Source organism: Salmo salar, chromosome 25, assembly GCF_965601325.2.
Source record: "Salmo salar chromosome 25, fSalSal1, whole genome shotgun sequence".
Classification (NCBI taxonomy): Eukaryota; Metazoa; Chordata; class Actinopteri; order Salmoniformes; family Salmonidae; genus Salmo; species Salmo salar.
In genome coordinates, this window is record NC_138315.1 from 51,114,846 (window position 1) to 51,131,489 (window position 16,644).

The 16,644-nt window shown below is 37.6% G+C and overlaps 1 protein-coding gene across 1 annotated transcript in view; it reads left to right on the forward strand.

Annotated features, from left to right (window-relative positions):
* The window catches only part of LOC106586912 (integrin alpha-V), a 112,540-nt gene that overhangs the window by 19,097 nt on the left and 76,799 nt on the right, over window positions 1–16,644 (forward strand). Inside the window, exons 7-10 of the mRNA XM_045707873.2 lie at window positions 95–217; window positions 4,404–4,448; window positions 13,895–13,938; window positions 14,153–14,209. Coding sequence (XP_045563829.1) covers window positions 95–217; window positions 4,404–4,448; window positions 13,895–13,938; window positions 14,153–14,209 — 269 coding nt within the window. The remainder of the gene's footprint in view (window positions 1–94; window positions 218–4,403; window positions 4,449–13,894; window positions 13,939–14,152; window positions 14,210–16,644) is intronic.

Consider the following 16,644-nt stretch of genomic DNA (forward strand, 5'->3'; position numbering starts at 1 on the left):
TTTGTTTCATTAGAAAAGGTTGACGTGGAACGAGGCTGTCGATTTACGTTTTCTGTGTGTGACGATGATGTTCTGCTGTATTTTATTACCACAGGTCAGCTGATCAGCGACGATATCTCTGAGATCATCGCCCGGTTCAACAACCACTACTACACCCCTTACAGTAACCAGCTGACCACCAAGTCTGCCAGCGCTCAGTACGATGACAGTTATTTAGGTAAATCTGATTTCTGGCTGAGTCCCAAATGGCACCTGGTCAAAAGTAGGGCACTATATAGGGAATAGGGTGCCCTATGGGCTCTGGTCTAAAGTAGGGCGCTATATATAGGGAATAGGGAGCCCTATGGGCTCTGGTCTAAAGTAGGGCACTATATAGGGAATAGGGTGCCCTATGTGCTCTGGTCTAAAGTAGGGCACTATATAGGGAAAAGGGTACCATTTGGGATGCACCCCCCATTGTCTGGTTAAATATGTTTTGTTCACTTTGATTTGCATGTTCTGAAGTAGTGTTTTTTTTAAAGGGGGCAATCTGAAGTTGAAACAATAATGTGTTCTCCCTGCCACTTTTTAGGTAAAAAGCTGTGTGATGGAAAATTAACCGATCTCAATGTATAGACAGATCTATGGATGCATGGACTGACCCTCCACGATATCAACGTTACAGGATATATACACTATACACTATACAGGACTGACCCTCCACGATATCAACGTTACAGGATATATACACTATACACTATACAGGATGACCCTCCACGATATCAACGTTACAGGATATATACACTATACACTATACAGGATGACCCTCCACGATATCAACGTTACAGGATATATACACTATACACTATACAGGATGACCCTCCACGATATCAACGTTACAGGATATATACACTATACACTATACAGGATGACCCTCCACGATATCAACGTTACAGGCCTCACTATCGGATGACCCTCCACGTATCACGTTCAGGCCCCTATACAGGATGACCCTCCACGATATCAACGTTACAGGCCTCACTATCGGATGACCCTCCACGTATCACGTTCAGGCCCCTATACAGGATGACCCTCCACGATATCAACGTATGACAGCTGATGCATGGACTGACCCCCATGTCTCGTATGACGCAGGCCCCTATACAGGATGACCCTCCACGATATCAACGTTACAGGTTATACACTATACACTATACAGGATGACCCTCCACGATATCAACGTTACAGGTTAACACTATACAGGATGACCCTCCACGATATCAACGATGACAGCTGGTGCTGGACGACCCTCCACGTATCTGATGACGTCTATGGAGCATGGACTGACCCTCCACGATATCAATGTATGACAGATCTATGGATGCATGGACTGACCCTCCACGATATCAATGATGACAGTCTATAGGATATATACACTATACACTATACAGGATGACCCTCCGCACGTCGGATATCCAACACTTACAGGTGCCCTCCTGACACGCAGGATATATACACTATACACTATACAGGATGACCCTCCACGATATCAACGTTACAGGTATAACACTATACACTATACAGGATGACCCTCCACGATATCAACGTTACAGGATTTCACTATACCTATCGGATGCCCTCCCGTATCCGCAGGCCTATCACACGGATGACCCTCCACGATATCAACGTTACAGGATATATACACTATACACTATACAGGATGACCCTCCACGATATCAACGTTACAGGATATATCCTATACACTATACAGGATGACCCTCCACGATATCAACGTTACAGGCCACACTATCGGTGACCCTCCACGCACGTCAGGTATATACACTATACACTATACAGGATGACCCTCCACGATATCAACGTTACAGGATATATACACTATACACTATACAGGATGACCCTCCACGATATCAACATTACAGGATATATACACTATACACTATACAGGATGACCCTCCACGATATCAACGTTACAGGATATATACACTATACACTATACAGGATGACCCTCCACGATATCAACGTTACAGGATATATACACTATACACTATACAGGATGACCCTCCACGATATCAACGTTACAGGATATATACACTATACACTATACAGGATGACCCTCCATGATATCAACGTTACAGGATATATACACTATACACTATACAGGATGACCCTCCACGATATCAACGTTACAGTTTGAACCATGTTTTGAGGCTATACAGGATGACCCTCCATGATATCAACGTTACAGTTTGAACCATGTTTTGAGGCTATACAGGATGACCCTCCATGATATCAACGTTACAGGATATATACACTATACACTATACAGGATGACCCTCCACGATATCAACATTACAGTTTGAAATATGTTTTGAGGCTATACAGGATGACCCTCCACGATATCAACGTTACAGTTTGAACCATGTTTTGAGGCTATACAGGATGACCCTCCACGATATCAACATTACAGTTTGAACCATGTTTTGAGGCTATACAGGATGACCCTCCATGATATCAACATTACAGTTTGAACCATGTTTTGAGGCTATACAGGATGACCCTCCATGATATCAACGTTACAGTTTGAACCATGTTTTGAGGCTATACAGGATGACCCTCCACGATATCAACGTTACAGTTTGAACCATGTTTTGAGGCTATACAGGATGACCCTCCACGATATCAACGTTACAGTTTGAACCATGTTTTGAGGCTATACAGGATGACCCTCCACGATATCAACGTTACAGTTTGAACCATGTTTTGAGGCTATACAGGATGACCCTCCACGATATCAACGTTACAGTTTGAACCATGTTTTGAGGCTATACAGGATGACCCTCCATGATATCAACGTTACAGTTTGAACCATGTTTTGAGGCTATACAGGATGACCCTCCACGATATCAACATTACAGTTTGAACCATGTTTTGAGGCTATACAGGATGACCCTCCATCGATATCAACGTTACAGTTTGAACCATGTTTTGAGGCTATACAGGATGACCCTCCACGATATCAACATTACAGTTTGAACCATGTTTTGAGGCTATACAGGATGACCCTCCATCGATATCAACGTTACAGTTTGAACCATGTTTTGAGGCTATACAGGATGACCCTCCACGATATCAACATTACAGTTTGAACCATGTTTTGAGGCTATACAGGATGACCCTCCATGATATCAACTTACAGTTTGAACCATGTTTTGAGGCTATACAGGATGACCCTCCATGATATCAACGTTACAGTTTGAACCATGTTTTGAGGCTATACAGGATGACCCTCCACGATATCAACATTACAGTTTGAACCATGTTTTGAGGCTATACAGGATGACCCTCCACGATATCAACATTACAGTTTGAAATATGTTTTGAGGCTATACAGGATGACCCTCCACGATATCAACATTACAGTTTGAACCATGTTTTGAGGCTATACAGGATGACCCTCCATGATATCAACGTTACAGTTTGAACCATGTTTTGAGGCTATACAGGATGACCCTCCATGATATCAACATTACAGTTTGAACCATGTTTTGAGGCTATACAGGATGACCCTCCATGATATCAACGTTACAGTTTGAACCATGTTTTGAGGCTATACAGGATGACCCTCCACGATATCAACATTACAGTTTGAACCATGTTTTGAGGCTATACAGGATGACCCTCCACGATATCAACATTACAGTTTGAACCATGTTTTGAGGCTATACAGGATGACCCTCCATGATATCAACGTTACAGTTTGAACCATGTTTTGAGGCTATACAGGATGACCCTCCATGATATCAACGTTACAGTTTGAACCATGTTTTGAGGCTATACAGGATGACCCTCCATGATATCAACGTTACAGTTTGAACCATGTTTTGAGGCTATACAGGATGACCCTCCACGATATCAACGTTACAGTTTGAACCATGTTTTGAGGCTATACAGGATGACCCTCCACGATATCAACATTACAGTTTGAACCATGTTTTGAGGCTATACAGGATGACCCTCCACGATATCAACGTTACAGTTTGAACCATGTTTTGAGGCTATACAGGATGACCCTCCACGATATCAACATTACAGTTTGAACCATGTTTTGAGGCTATACAGGATGACCCTCCATGATATCAACGTTACAGTTTGAACCATGTTTTGAGGCTATACAGGATGACCCTCCATGATATCAACGTTACAGTTTGAAATATGTTTTCACGCTATAGGTCGTTGTCAATAAAATGTCACCAAAAAGGTGCAGAGCGTTCAATTTGGCTGCTGGGGGATAAGGAGACCCCAGCTCCGCTAAAAACATTGACAACTAAAGGCACTTAACTCTTTTGGCATCATATCTTTTAGTTTGTTAAACTCATTCAAATGTTATTTTTTTTTACTTTCAGGTTACTCTGTGACCGTCGGAGACTTCAATGAGGATGGAGAAGATGGTATGACTTGCTCTTATTGTCCTATCACTATGGTCCTATCACTATGGTCCCATGCCTTATTGTCCTATCACTATGGTCCTATCACTATGGTCCCATGCCTTATTGTCCTATCACTATGGTCCTATCACTATGGTCCTATCACTATGGTCCCATGCCTTATTGTCCTATCACTATGGTCCTATCACTATGGTCCTATCACTATGGTCCCATGCCTTATTGTCCTATCACTATGGTCCCATCACTATGGTCCCATGCCTTATTGTCCTATCACTATGGTCCTATCACTATGGTCCCATGCCTTATTGTCCTATCACTATGGTCCTATCACTATGGTCCTATCACTATGGTCCCATGCCTTATTGTCCTATCACTATGGTCCTATCACTATGGTCCCATGCCTTATTGTCCTATCACTATGGTCCTATCACTATGGTCCCATGCCTTATTGTCCCATCACTATGGTCCCATGCCTTATTGTCCTATCACTATGGTCCCATCACTATGGTCCCATGCCTTATTGTCCTATCACTATGGTCCTATCACTATGGTCCTATCACTATGGTCCCATACCTTATTGTCCTATCACTATGGTCCTATCACTATGGTCCTATCACTATGGTCCCATACCTTATTGTCCTATCACTATGGTCCCATCACTATGGTCCTATCACTATGGTCCTATCACTATGGTCCCATGCCTTATTGTCCTATCACTATGGTCCTATCACTATGGTCCCATGCCTTATTGTCCTATCACTATGGTCCTATCACTATGGTCCCATGCCTTATTGTCCTATCACTATGGTCCCATCACTATGGTCCCATGCCTTATTGTCCTATCACTATGGTCCCATCACTATGGTCCCATGCCTTATTGTCCTATCACTATGGTCCCATCACTATGGTCCCATGCCTTATTGTCCTATCACTATGGTCCTATCACTATGGTCCCATGCCTTATTGTCCTATCACTATGGTCCTATCACTATGGTCCCATGCCTTATTGTCCTATCACTATGGTCCTATCACTATGGTCCCATGCCTTATTGTCCTATCACTATGGTCCCATGCCTTATTGTCCTATCACTATGGTCCCATCACTATGGTCCCATGCCTTATTGTCCTATCACTATGGTCCTATCACTATGGTCCTATCACTATGGTCCCATGCCTTATTGTCCTATCACTATGGTCCCATGCCTTATTGTCCTATCACTATGGTCCTATCACTATGGTCCCATGCCTTATTGTCCTATCACTATGGTCCCATCACTATGGTCCCATGCCTTATTGTCCTATCACTATGGTCCTATCACTATGGTCCCATGCCTTATTGTCCTATCACTATGGTCCCATCACTATGGTCCCATGCCTTATTGTCCTATCACTATGGTCCCATGCCTTATTGTCCTATCACTATGGTCCCATGCCTTATTGTCCTATCGCTATGGTCCCATGCCTTATTGTCCTATCACTATGGTCCCATGCCTTATTGTCCTATCACTATGGTCCCATGCCTTATTGTCCTATCACTATGGTCCCACGCCTTATTGTCCTATCACTATGGTCCCATGCCTTATTGTCCTATCAATATGGTCCCACCCCTTATTGTCCTATCACTATGGTCCCATGCCTTATTGTCCTATCACTATGGTCCCACCCCTTATTGTCCTATCACTATGGTCCCATGCCTTATTGTCTTATCGCTATGGTGATCTCATTCTAACATTCTATATAGAACAGTTCAATGGTGATCTCATTCTAACATTCTATATAGAACAGTTCAATGGTGATCTCATTCTAACATTCTATATAGAACAGTTCAATGGTGATCTCATTCTAACATTCTATATAGAACAGTTCAATGGTGATCTCATTCTAACATTCTATATAGAACAGTTCAATGGTGATCTCATTCTAACATTCTATATAGAACAGCTCAATGGTGATCTCATTCTAACATTCTATATAGAACAGCTCAATGGTGATCTCATTCTAACATTCTATATAGAACAGTTCAATGGTGACCTCATTCTAACATTCTATATAGAACAGCTCAATGGTGATCTCATTCTAACATTCTGTATAGAACAGTTCAATGGTGATCTCATTCTAACATTCTATATAGAACAGTTCAATGGTGATCTCATTCTAACATTCTGTATAGAACAGTTCAATGGTGATCTCATTCTAACATTCTATATAGAAGAGTTCAATGGTGATCTCATTCTAACATTCTATATAGAACAGTTCAATGGTGATCTCATTCTAACATTCTGTATAGAACAGTTCAATGGTGATCTCATTCTAACATTCTGTATAGAACAGTTCAATGGTGATCTCATTCTAACATTCTGTATAGAACAGTTCAATGGTGATCTCATTCTAACATTCTGTATAGAACAGTTCAATGGTGATCTCATTCTAACATTCTGTATAGAACAGTTCAATGGTGATCTCATTCTAACATTCTATATAGAACAGTTCAATGGTGATCTATTTTTAACATTCTATATAGAACAGCTCAATGGTGATCTATTTTTAACATTCTGTATAGAACAGTTCAATGGTGATCTCATTCTAACATTCTATATAGAACAGTTCAATGGTGATCTCATTCTAACATTCTATATAGAACAGTTCAATGGTGATCTCATTCTAACATTCTATATAGAACAGTTCAATGGTGATCTCATTCTATATAGAACAGTTCAATGGTGATCTCATTCTAACATTCTATATAGAACAGTTCAATGGTGATCTCATTCTAACATTCTATATAGAACAGTTCAATGGTGATCTCATTCTAACATTCTATATAGAACAGTTCAATGGTGATCTATTTTTAACATTCTATATAGAACAGTTCAATGGTGATCTCATTCTAACATTCTATATAGAACAGTTCAATGGTGATCTATCTTTAACATTCTATATAGAACAGTTCAATGGTGATCTCATTCTAACATTCTATATAGAACAGTTCAATGGTGATCTCATTCTAACATTCTATATAGAACAGTTCAATGGTGATCTCATTCTAACATTCTATATAGAACAGTTCAATGGTGATCTCATTCTATATAGAACAGTTCAATGGTGATCTCATTCTAACATTCTGTATAGAACAGTTCAATGGTGATCTCATTCTAACATTCTGTATAGAACAGTTCAATGGTGATCTCATTCTAACATTCTATATAGAACAGCTCAATGGTGATCTCATTCTAACATTCTATATAGAACAGTTCAATGGTGATCTCATTCTAACATTCTATATAGAACAGTTCAATGGTGATCTCATTCTAACATTCTATATAGAACAGTTCAATGGTGATCTCATTCTAACATTCTATATAGAACAGCTCAATGGTGATCTATTTTTAACATTCTATATAGAACAGTTCAATGGTGATCTCATTCTAACATTCTGTATAGAACAGTTCAATGGTGATATCATTCTAACATTCTGTATAGAACAGTTCAATGGTGATCTCATTCTAACATTCTATATAGAACAGTTCAATGGTGATCTCATTCTAACATTCTATATAGAACAGTTCAATGGTGATCTCATTCTAACATTCTATATAGAACAGCTCAATGGTGATCTATTTTTAACATTCTATATAGAACAGTTCAATGGTGATCTCATTCTAACATTCTGTATAGAACAGTTCAATGGTGATATCATTCTAACATTCTGTATAGAACAGTTCAATGGTGATCTATTTTTAACATTCTATATAGAACAGTTCTATGGTGATCTCATTCTAACATTCTATATAGAACAGTTCAATGGTGATCTCATTCTAACATTCTGTATAGAACAGTTCAATGGTGATCTATTTTTAACATTCTGTATAGAACAGTTCAATGGTGATCTCATTCTAACATTCTGTATAGAACAGTTCAATGGTGATATCATTCTAACATTCTATATAGAACAGTTCAATGGTGATCTCATTCTGTATAGAACAGTTCAATGGTGATCTCATTCTAACATTCTGTATAGAACAGTTCAATGGTGATCTCATTCTAACATTCTATATAGAACAGTTCAATGGTGATCTCATTCTAACATTCTATATAGAACAGTTCAATGGTGATCTCATTCTAACATTCTATATAGAACAGTTCAATGGTGATCTCATTCTAACATTCTGTATAGAACAGTTCAATGGTGATCTCATTCTAACATTCTATATAGAACAGTTCAATGGTGATCTATTTTTAACATTCTATATAGAACAGCTCAATGGTGATCTATTTTTAACATTCTGTATAGAACAGTTCAATGGTGATCTCATTCTAACATTCTATATAGAACAGTTCAATGGTGATCTCATTCTAACATTCTGTATAGAACAGTTCAATGGTGATCTCATTCTAACATTCTATATAGAACAGTTCAATGGTGATCTCATTCTAACATTCTGTATAGAACAGTTCAATGGTGATCTCATTCTAACATTCTGTATAGAACAGTTCAATGGTGATCTATTTTTAACATTCTATATAGAACAGCTCAATGGTGATCTATTTTTAACATTCTGTATAGAACAGTTCAATGGTGATCTCATTCTAACATTCTGTATAGAACAGTTCAATGGTGATCTCATTCTAACATTCTATATAGAACAGTTCAATGGTGATATCATTCTAACATTCTATATAGAACAGTTCAATGGTGATCTCATTCTAACATTCTGTATAGAACAGTTCAATGGTGATCTCATTCTAACATTCTATATAGAACAGTTCAATGGTGATCTCATTCTAACATTCTGTATAGAACAGTTCAATGGTGATCTCATTCTAACATTCTATATAGAACAGTTCAATGGTGATCTCATTCTAACATTCTGTATAGAACAGTTCAATGGTGATCTCATTCTAACATTCTGTATAGAACAGTTCAATGGTGATCTCATTCTAACATTCTATATAGAACAGTTCAATGGTGATCTATTTTTAACATTCTATATAGAACAGCTCAATGGTGATCTATTTTTAACATTCTGTATAGAACAGTTCAATGGTGATCTCATTCTAACATTCTATATAGAACAGTTCAATGGTGATCTCATTCTAACATTCTATATAGAACAGTTCAATGGTGATCTCATTCTAACATTCTATATAGAACAGTTCAATGGTGATCTCATTCTATATAGAACAGTTCAATGGTGATCTCATTCTAACATTCTATATAGAACAGTTCAATGGTGATCTCATTCTAACATTCTATATAGAACAGTTCAATGGTGATCTCATTCTAACATTCTATATAGAACAGTTCAATGGTGATCTATTTTTAACATTCTATATAGAACAGTTCAATGGTGATCTCATTCTAACATTCTATATAGAACAGTTCAATGGTGATCTATCTTTAACATTCTATATAGAACAGTTCAATGGTGATCTCATTCTAACATTCTATATAGAACAGTTCAATGGTGATCTCATTCTAACATTCTATATAGAACAGTTCAATGGTGATCTCATTCTAACATTCTATATAGAACAGTTCAATGGTGATCTCATTCTATATAGAACAGTTCAATGGTGATCTCATTCTAACATTCTGTATAGAACAGTTCAATGGTGATCTCATTCTAACATTCTGTATAGAACAGTTCAATGGTGATCTCATTCTAACATTCTATATAGAACAGCTCAATGGTGATCTCATTCTAACATTCTATATAGAACAGTTCAATGGTGATCTCATTCTAACATTCTATATAGAACAGTTCAATGGTGATCTCATTCTAACATTCTATATAGAACAGTTCAATGGTGATCTCATTCTAACATTCTATATAGAACAGCTCAATGGTGATCTATTTTTAACATTCTATATAGAACAGTTCAATGGTGATCTCATTCTAACATTCTGTATAGAACAGTTCAATGGTGATATCATTCTAACATTCTGTATAGAACAGTTCAATGGTGATCTCATTCTAACATTCTATATAGAACAGTTCAATGGTGATCTCATTCTAACATTCTATATAGAACAGTTCAATGGTGATCTCATTCTAACATTCTATATAGAACAGCTCAATGGTGATCTATTTTTAACATTCTATATAGAACAGTTCAATGGTGATCTCATTCTAACATTCTGTATAGAACAGTTCAATGGTGATATCATTCTAACATTCTGTATAGAACAGTTCAATGGTGATCTATTTTTAACATTCTATATAGAACAGTTCTATGGTGATCTCATTCTAACATTCTATATAGAACAGTTCAATGGTGATCTCATTCTAACATTCTGTATAGAACAGTTCAATGGTGATCTATTTTTAACATTCTGTATAGAACAGTTCAATGGTGATCTCATTCTAACATTCTGTATAGAACAGTTCAATGGTGATATCATTCTAACATTCTATATAGAACAGTTCAATGGTGATCTCATTCTGTATAGAACAGTTCAATGGTGATCTCATTCTAACATTCTGTATAGAACAGTTCAATGGTGATCTCATTCTAACATTCTATATAGAACAGTTCAATGGTGATCTCATTCTAACATTCTATATAGAACAGTTCAATGGTGATCTCATTCTAACATTCTATATAGAACAGTTCAATGGTGATCTCATTCTAACATTCTGTATAGAACAGTTCAATGGTGATCTCATTCTAACATTCTATATAGAACAGTTCAATGGTGATCTATTTTTAACATTCTATATAGAACAGCTCAATGGTGATCTATTTTTAACATTCTGTATAGAACAGTTCAATGGTGATCTCATTCTAACATTCTATATAGAACAGTTCAATGGTGATATCATTCTAACATTCTATATAGAACAGTTCAATGGTGATCTCATTCTAACATTCTGTATAGAACAGTTCAATGGTGATCTCATTCTAACATTCTATATAGAACAGTTCAATGGTGATCTCATTCTAACATTCTGTATAGAACAGTTCAATGGTGATCTCATTCTAACATTCTATATAGAACAGTTCAATGGTGATCTCATTCTAACATTCTGTATAGAACAGTTCAATGGTGATCTCATTCTAACATTCTGTATAGAACAGTTCAATGGTGATCTCATTCTAACATTCTATATAGAACAGTTCAATGGTGATCTATTTTTAACATTCTATATAGAACAGCTCAATGGTGATCTATTTTTAACATTCTGTATAGAACAGTTCAATGGTGATCTCATTCTAACATTCTATATAGAACAGTTCAATGGTGATCTCATTCTAACATTCTATATAGAACAGTTCAATGGTGATCTCATTCTAACATTCTATATAGAACAGTTCAATGGTGATCTCATTCTATATAGAACAGTTCAATGGTGATCTCATTCTAACATTCTATATAGAACAGTTCAATGGTGATCTCATTCTAACATTCTATATAGAACAGTTCAATGGTGATCTCATTCTAACATTCTATATAGAACAGTTCAATGGTGATCTATTTTTAACATTCTATATAGAACAGTTCAATGGTGATCTCATTCTAACATTCTATATAGAACAGTTCAATGGTGATCTATCTTTAACATTCTATATAGAACAGTTCAATGGTGATCTCATTCTAACATTCTATATAGAACAGTTCAATGGTGATCTCATTCTAACATTCTATATAGAACAGTTCAATGGTGATCTCATTCTAACATTCTATATAGAACAGTTCAATGGTGATCTCATTCTATATAGAACAGTTCAATGGTGATCTCATTCTAACATTCTGTATAGAACAGTTCAATGGTGATCTCATTCTAACATTCTGTATAGAACAGTTCAATGGTGATCTCATTCTAACATTCTATATAGAACAGCTCAATGGTGATCTCATTCTAACATTCTATATAGAACAGTTCAATGGTGATCTCATTCTAACATTCTATATAGAACAGTTCAATGGTGATCTCATTCTAACATTCTATATAGAACAGTTCAATGGTGATCTCATTCTAACATTCTATATAGAACAGCTCAATGGTGATCTATTTTTAACATTCTATATAGAACAGTTCAATGGTGATCTCATTCTAACATTCTGTATAGAACAGTTCAATGGTGATATCATTCTAACATTCTGTATAGAACAGTTCAATGGTGATCTCATTCTAACATTCTATATAGAACAGTTCAATGGTGATCTCATTCTAACATTCTATATAGAACAGTTCAATGGTGATCTCATTCTAACATTCTATATAGAACAGCTCAATGGTGATCTATTTTTAACATTCTATATAGAACAGTTCAATGGTGATCTCATTCTAACATTCTGTATAGAACAGTTCAATGGTGATATCATTCTAACATTCTGTATAGAACAGTTCAATGGTGATCTATTTTTAACATTCTATATAGAACAGTTCTATGGTGATCTCATTCTAACATTCTATATAGAACAGTTCAATGGTGATCTCATTCTAACATTCTGTATAGAACAGTTCAATGGTGATCTATTTTTAACATTCTGTATAGAACAGTTCAATGGTGATCTCATTCTAACATTCTGTATAGAACAGTTCAATGGTGATATCATTCTAACATTCTATATAGAACAGTTCAATGGTGATCTCATTCTGTATAGAACAGTTCAATGGTGATCTCATTCTAACATTCTGTATAGAACAGTTCAATGGTGATCTCATTCTAACATTCTATATAGAACAGTTCAATGGTGATCTCATTCTAACATTCTATATAGAACAGTTCAATGGTGATCTCATTCTAACATTCTATATAGAACAGTTCAATGGTGATCTCATTCTAACATTCTGTATAGAACAGTTCAATGGTGATCTCATTCTAACATTCTATATAGAACAGTTCAATGGTGATCTATTTTTAACATTCTATATAGAACAGCTCAATGGTGATCTATTTTTAACATTCTGTATAGAACAGTTCAATGGTGATCTCATTCTAACATTCTATATAGAACAGTTCAATGGTGATCTCATTCTAACATTCTGTATAGAACAGTTCAATGGTGATCTCATTCTAACATTCTATATAGAACAGTTCAATGGTGATCTCATTCTAACATTCTGTATAGAACAGTTCAATGGTGATCTCATTCTAACATTCTGTATAGAACAGTTCAATGGTGATCTATTTTTAACATTCTATATAGAACAGCTCAATGGTGATCTATTTTTAACATTCTGTATAGAACAGTTCAATGGTGATCTCATTCTAACATTCTGTATAGAACAGTTCAATGGTGATCTCATTCTAACATTCTATATAGAACAGTTCAATGGTGATATCATTCTAACATTCTATATAGAACAGTTCAATGGTGATCTCATTCTAACATTCTGTATAGAACAGTTCAATGGTGATCTCATTCTAACATTCTATATAGAACAGTTCAATGGTGATCTCATTCTAACACTGTAAGTTATTTCTGTTCTGTTGTGCAGATTATGTTACCGGGGTACCCAGGGGAGACAAAGCTCTGGGCTATGTAAGTATTATGAGCTTTTAGATACAAGCACTGTAGAACTAGTTTAGCCTTCGTTTAACCTTCATTCATCCTGTCCTATGATGTGTGCTATAGTCAGCTGTCAGCACACACGGACTGGATGACTAGGCTAACTATTATTATTATGTAGAGTGTAAATCTTGGTAGAAAATCGAACTCAGTTAAATGGAGTCCGTTATTTTGTCTTGCCATGTAGGTGAACATCTTCAATGGGAGGAACATGGAGTCAATGCTGAATTTCACAGGAACACAGGTAAGCTATATGGCAGTGGTTTAACTGTGTCAAAGTGGTCAAACGTTTATCTATATTCCCATCCAGGGCACAATGCTCTGTCCAACCAGGTTCCTTCGTCTTAGCCATGCACGTCATAAAGGGATGCTTGTCTTTTCTCACAGCCGCTGCATCAGGCTGCGGAAGGTGAGCGAGACTAAAGAGATGCCTGGTCGTATCCCGCCCACAATGGACCGCTGTCAAGTTACTGACCTGCAGCTGGTCCTTTTTTTAAACAGCAGAAAAGTCCATTTAAACATTTTTTTTTTTACACTAATTTAGTCATCAGAGCTGATAAAGCGCGAGAGGAAGGAGAGAGGATGCCGCTCTAAGCAGGCGGGGGAGGGGCTGTACTGTGAGCGAGTGTCGCAGGGAGGAGGGAGAGATAGACCGTCAACCGACCAAGCCCGACTTCGCGCTAGAGTAGACTAATAGCTGCCGCCATAGCTAGGTTATTTATCGTCCAATAGGATTACGTAGTACCACAGCACTGCTTCGTGTCCCTCTGTGGACACCAAACGTCATCCTGTTATTTGTTATTGAGCCGGGAGTTCACATCTGGAAGCCATTCACAGCACTGGAAGAAGAACGATGTCAAAGCAGAGAAGTGGAGAGTAGAACGAAAGGGATGAGAGAGAAGAGAAGAACACTGGCTATAGCTTGTTAACCTCAAGATGTGGAGATCAACGCCGCTGAGCTCTCTCTCTCTCTCTCTCTCTCTCTCTCTCTCTCTCTCTCTCTCACTGGCTACAGCTTGTTGGTTCAACAGAAGGGATTTTGTGTTTGTATTTCTGTTCTCTTTGGCTCTCCAGTTCAGTGCCTTAGCAAAAAAATAAAAAATAACCAAGAGAACATCTTCCCACTATCCCAATAGTGTGTTTTTTGGGGGGATGTTTTTAGCATTAGAATGGATGCCTGGGATTTTACAGAGAAGAAGCAGTCCTTGAGTTTTGAGAGAAACCAATCCGAGAGTAATCTGACCATGTACTCTGTCATGTTGACCTTTTTTATTTGTATTTTTTTTTACAAATGACTGACCTACAGTTGGTGTATATATATGTATTTTTTAAACAGCAGAAAAGTCAGCGGTCCACTTTGGACGGGATTACGACCAGGCATCAAATATGATTACATAGTACCTGTCTTGACTGCATCAAAACAGGAGAAGCTAGTTACGCTAGCTAACGTTAGCTAGCTAGGCTAATTGAAGTTGTATTATGTGCTTTCTTATCCTACAGTTACAAATAACAATAACTCCATTCACACTATTTAGTAACAACCTACCTGTTGGCTCTTGGTTGTTGTAACCTATCCTTCTACTTTTTAACTTTTTTAATTCCGTCCTTTTAATTCTATCTTCCATTGATTTTTTTTGTTTGTTGATATCTCCTAACTTTTGCTACACACGGAGCTGAGACTCTATGACTGTAGCCATTTTGCCCCTTTGATGACACATGATTGGCCAACGACAAGCTACACGCGCCACGCTCTACTCTGGTGAAAAGCAAGAGCGGCAGCATCATCAATGATAACATTTCTCTCTCAACTGCAGCGGTCTGTTAGGATCTGTACGGGTCCTTCTGGACAAGTTAGTTTAAAATTACACTTACCCGAGGAGACCTGTGACAATCAGATCCGATCCAAACCCGTAACCTTATTTAGAATTGTGGATCCGGACCCTCTCGGGTATTCTGGTACAGGTTGATCCTTGAAGACCTGTAAGTCACAGTGTTGAATCTATTCAGGGATACGACCCCCCTCCTCTCTCTCTCTCAGACACATATACACACACACACACACACACACACACACACACACACACACACACACACACACACACACACACACATATATACATATACACACACACACACACACACACACACACACACACACACACACACACACATATATATATACACACACACACACACACACACACACACACATATATATATATACACACACACACACACACACACACACACACACACACACACACACACACACACACGTTAACAGTCTATACATCTCCAGACTCTTCTCCTCTGTTCTCCATGTAAGCCGTGTGTGTGTGTCTGTGTGTGTGTGTGCGCGTGTATCTGTGTCTGTGCGTGTGTCTGTGTGTGTCTGTGTGTGCGTGCGTGCGCGTGTGCGCCGACTCCGAGCCAACAGGACGGTAGAAATGCTGACGTAATTGATATGCTTTTTGTTTTTGAGCGTTCCTCGTTCCTCCTGGAATCTGTTCCACCCACACAGAGACGATGATAAAGAACAACTCTGATATACCTCCTCCCTTTGTGCTGCTTTACAGCTACTTCTGCTTTAGATTCACTCATCATTTGTAGACTCACTGTTCTTATACATGATGTGAGCTAGAAGGAATCTTTCCCTGTGTGTTTGTAACCGATGTGAAA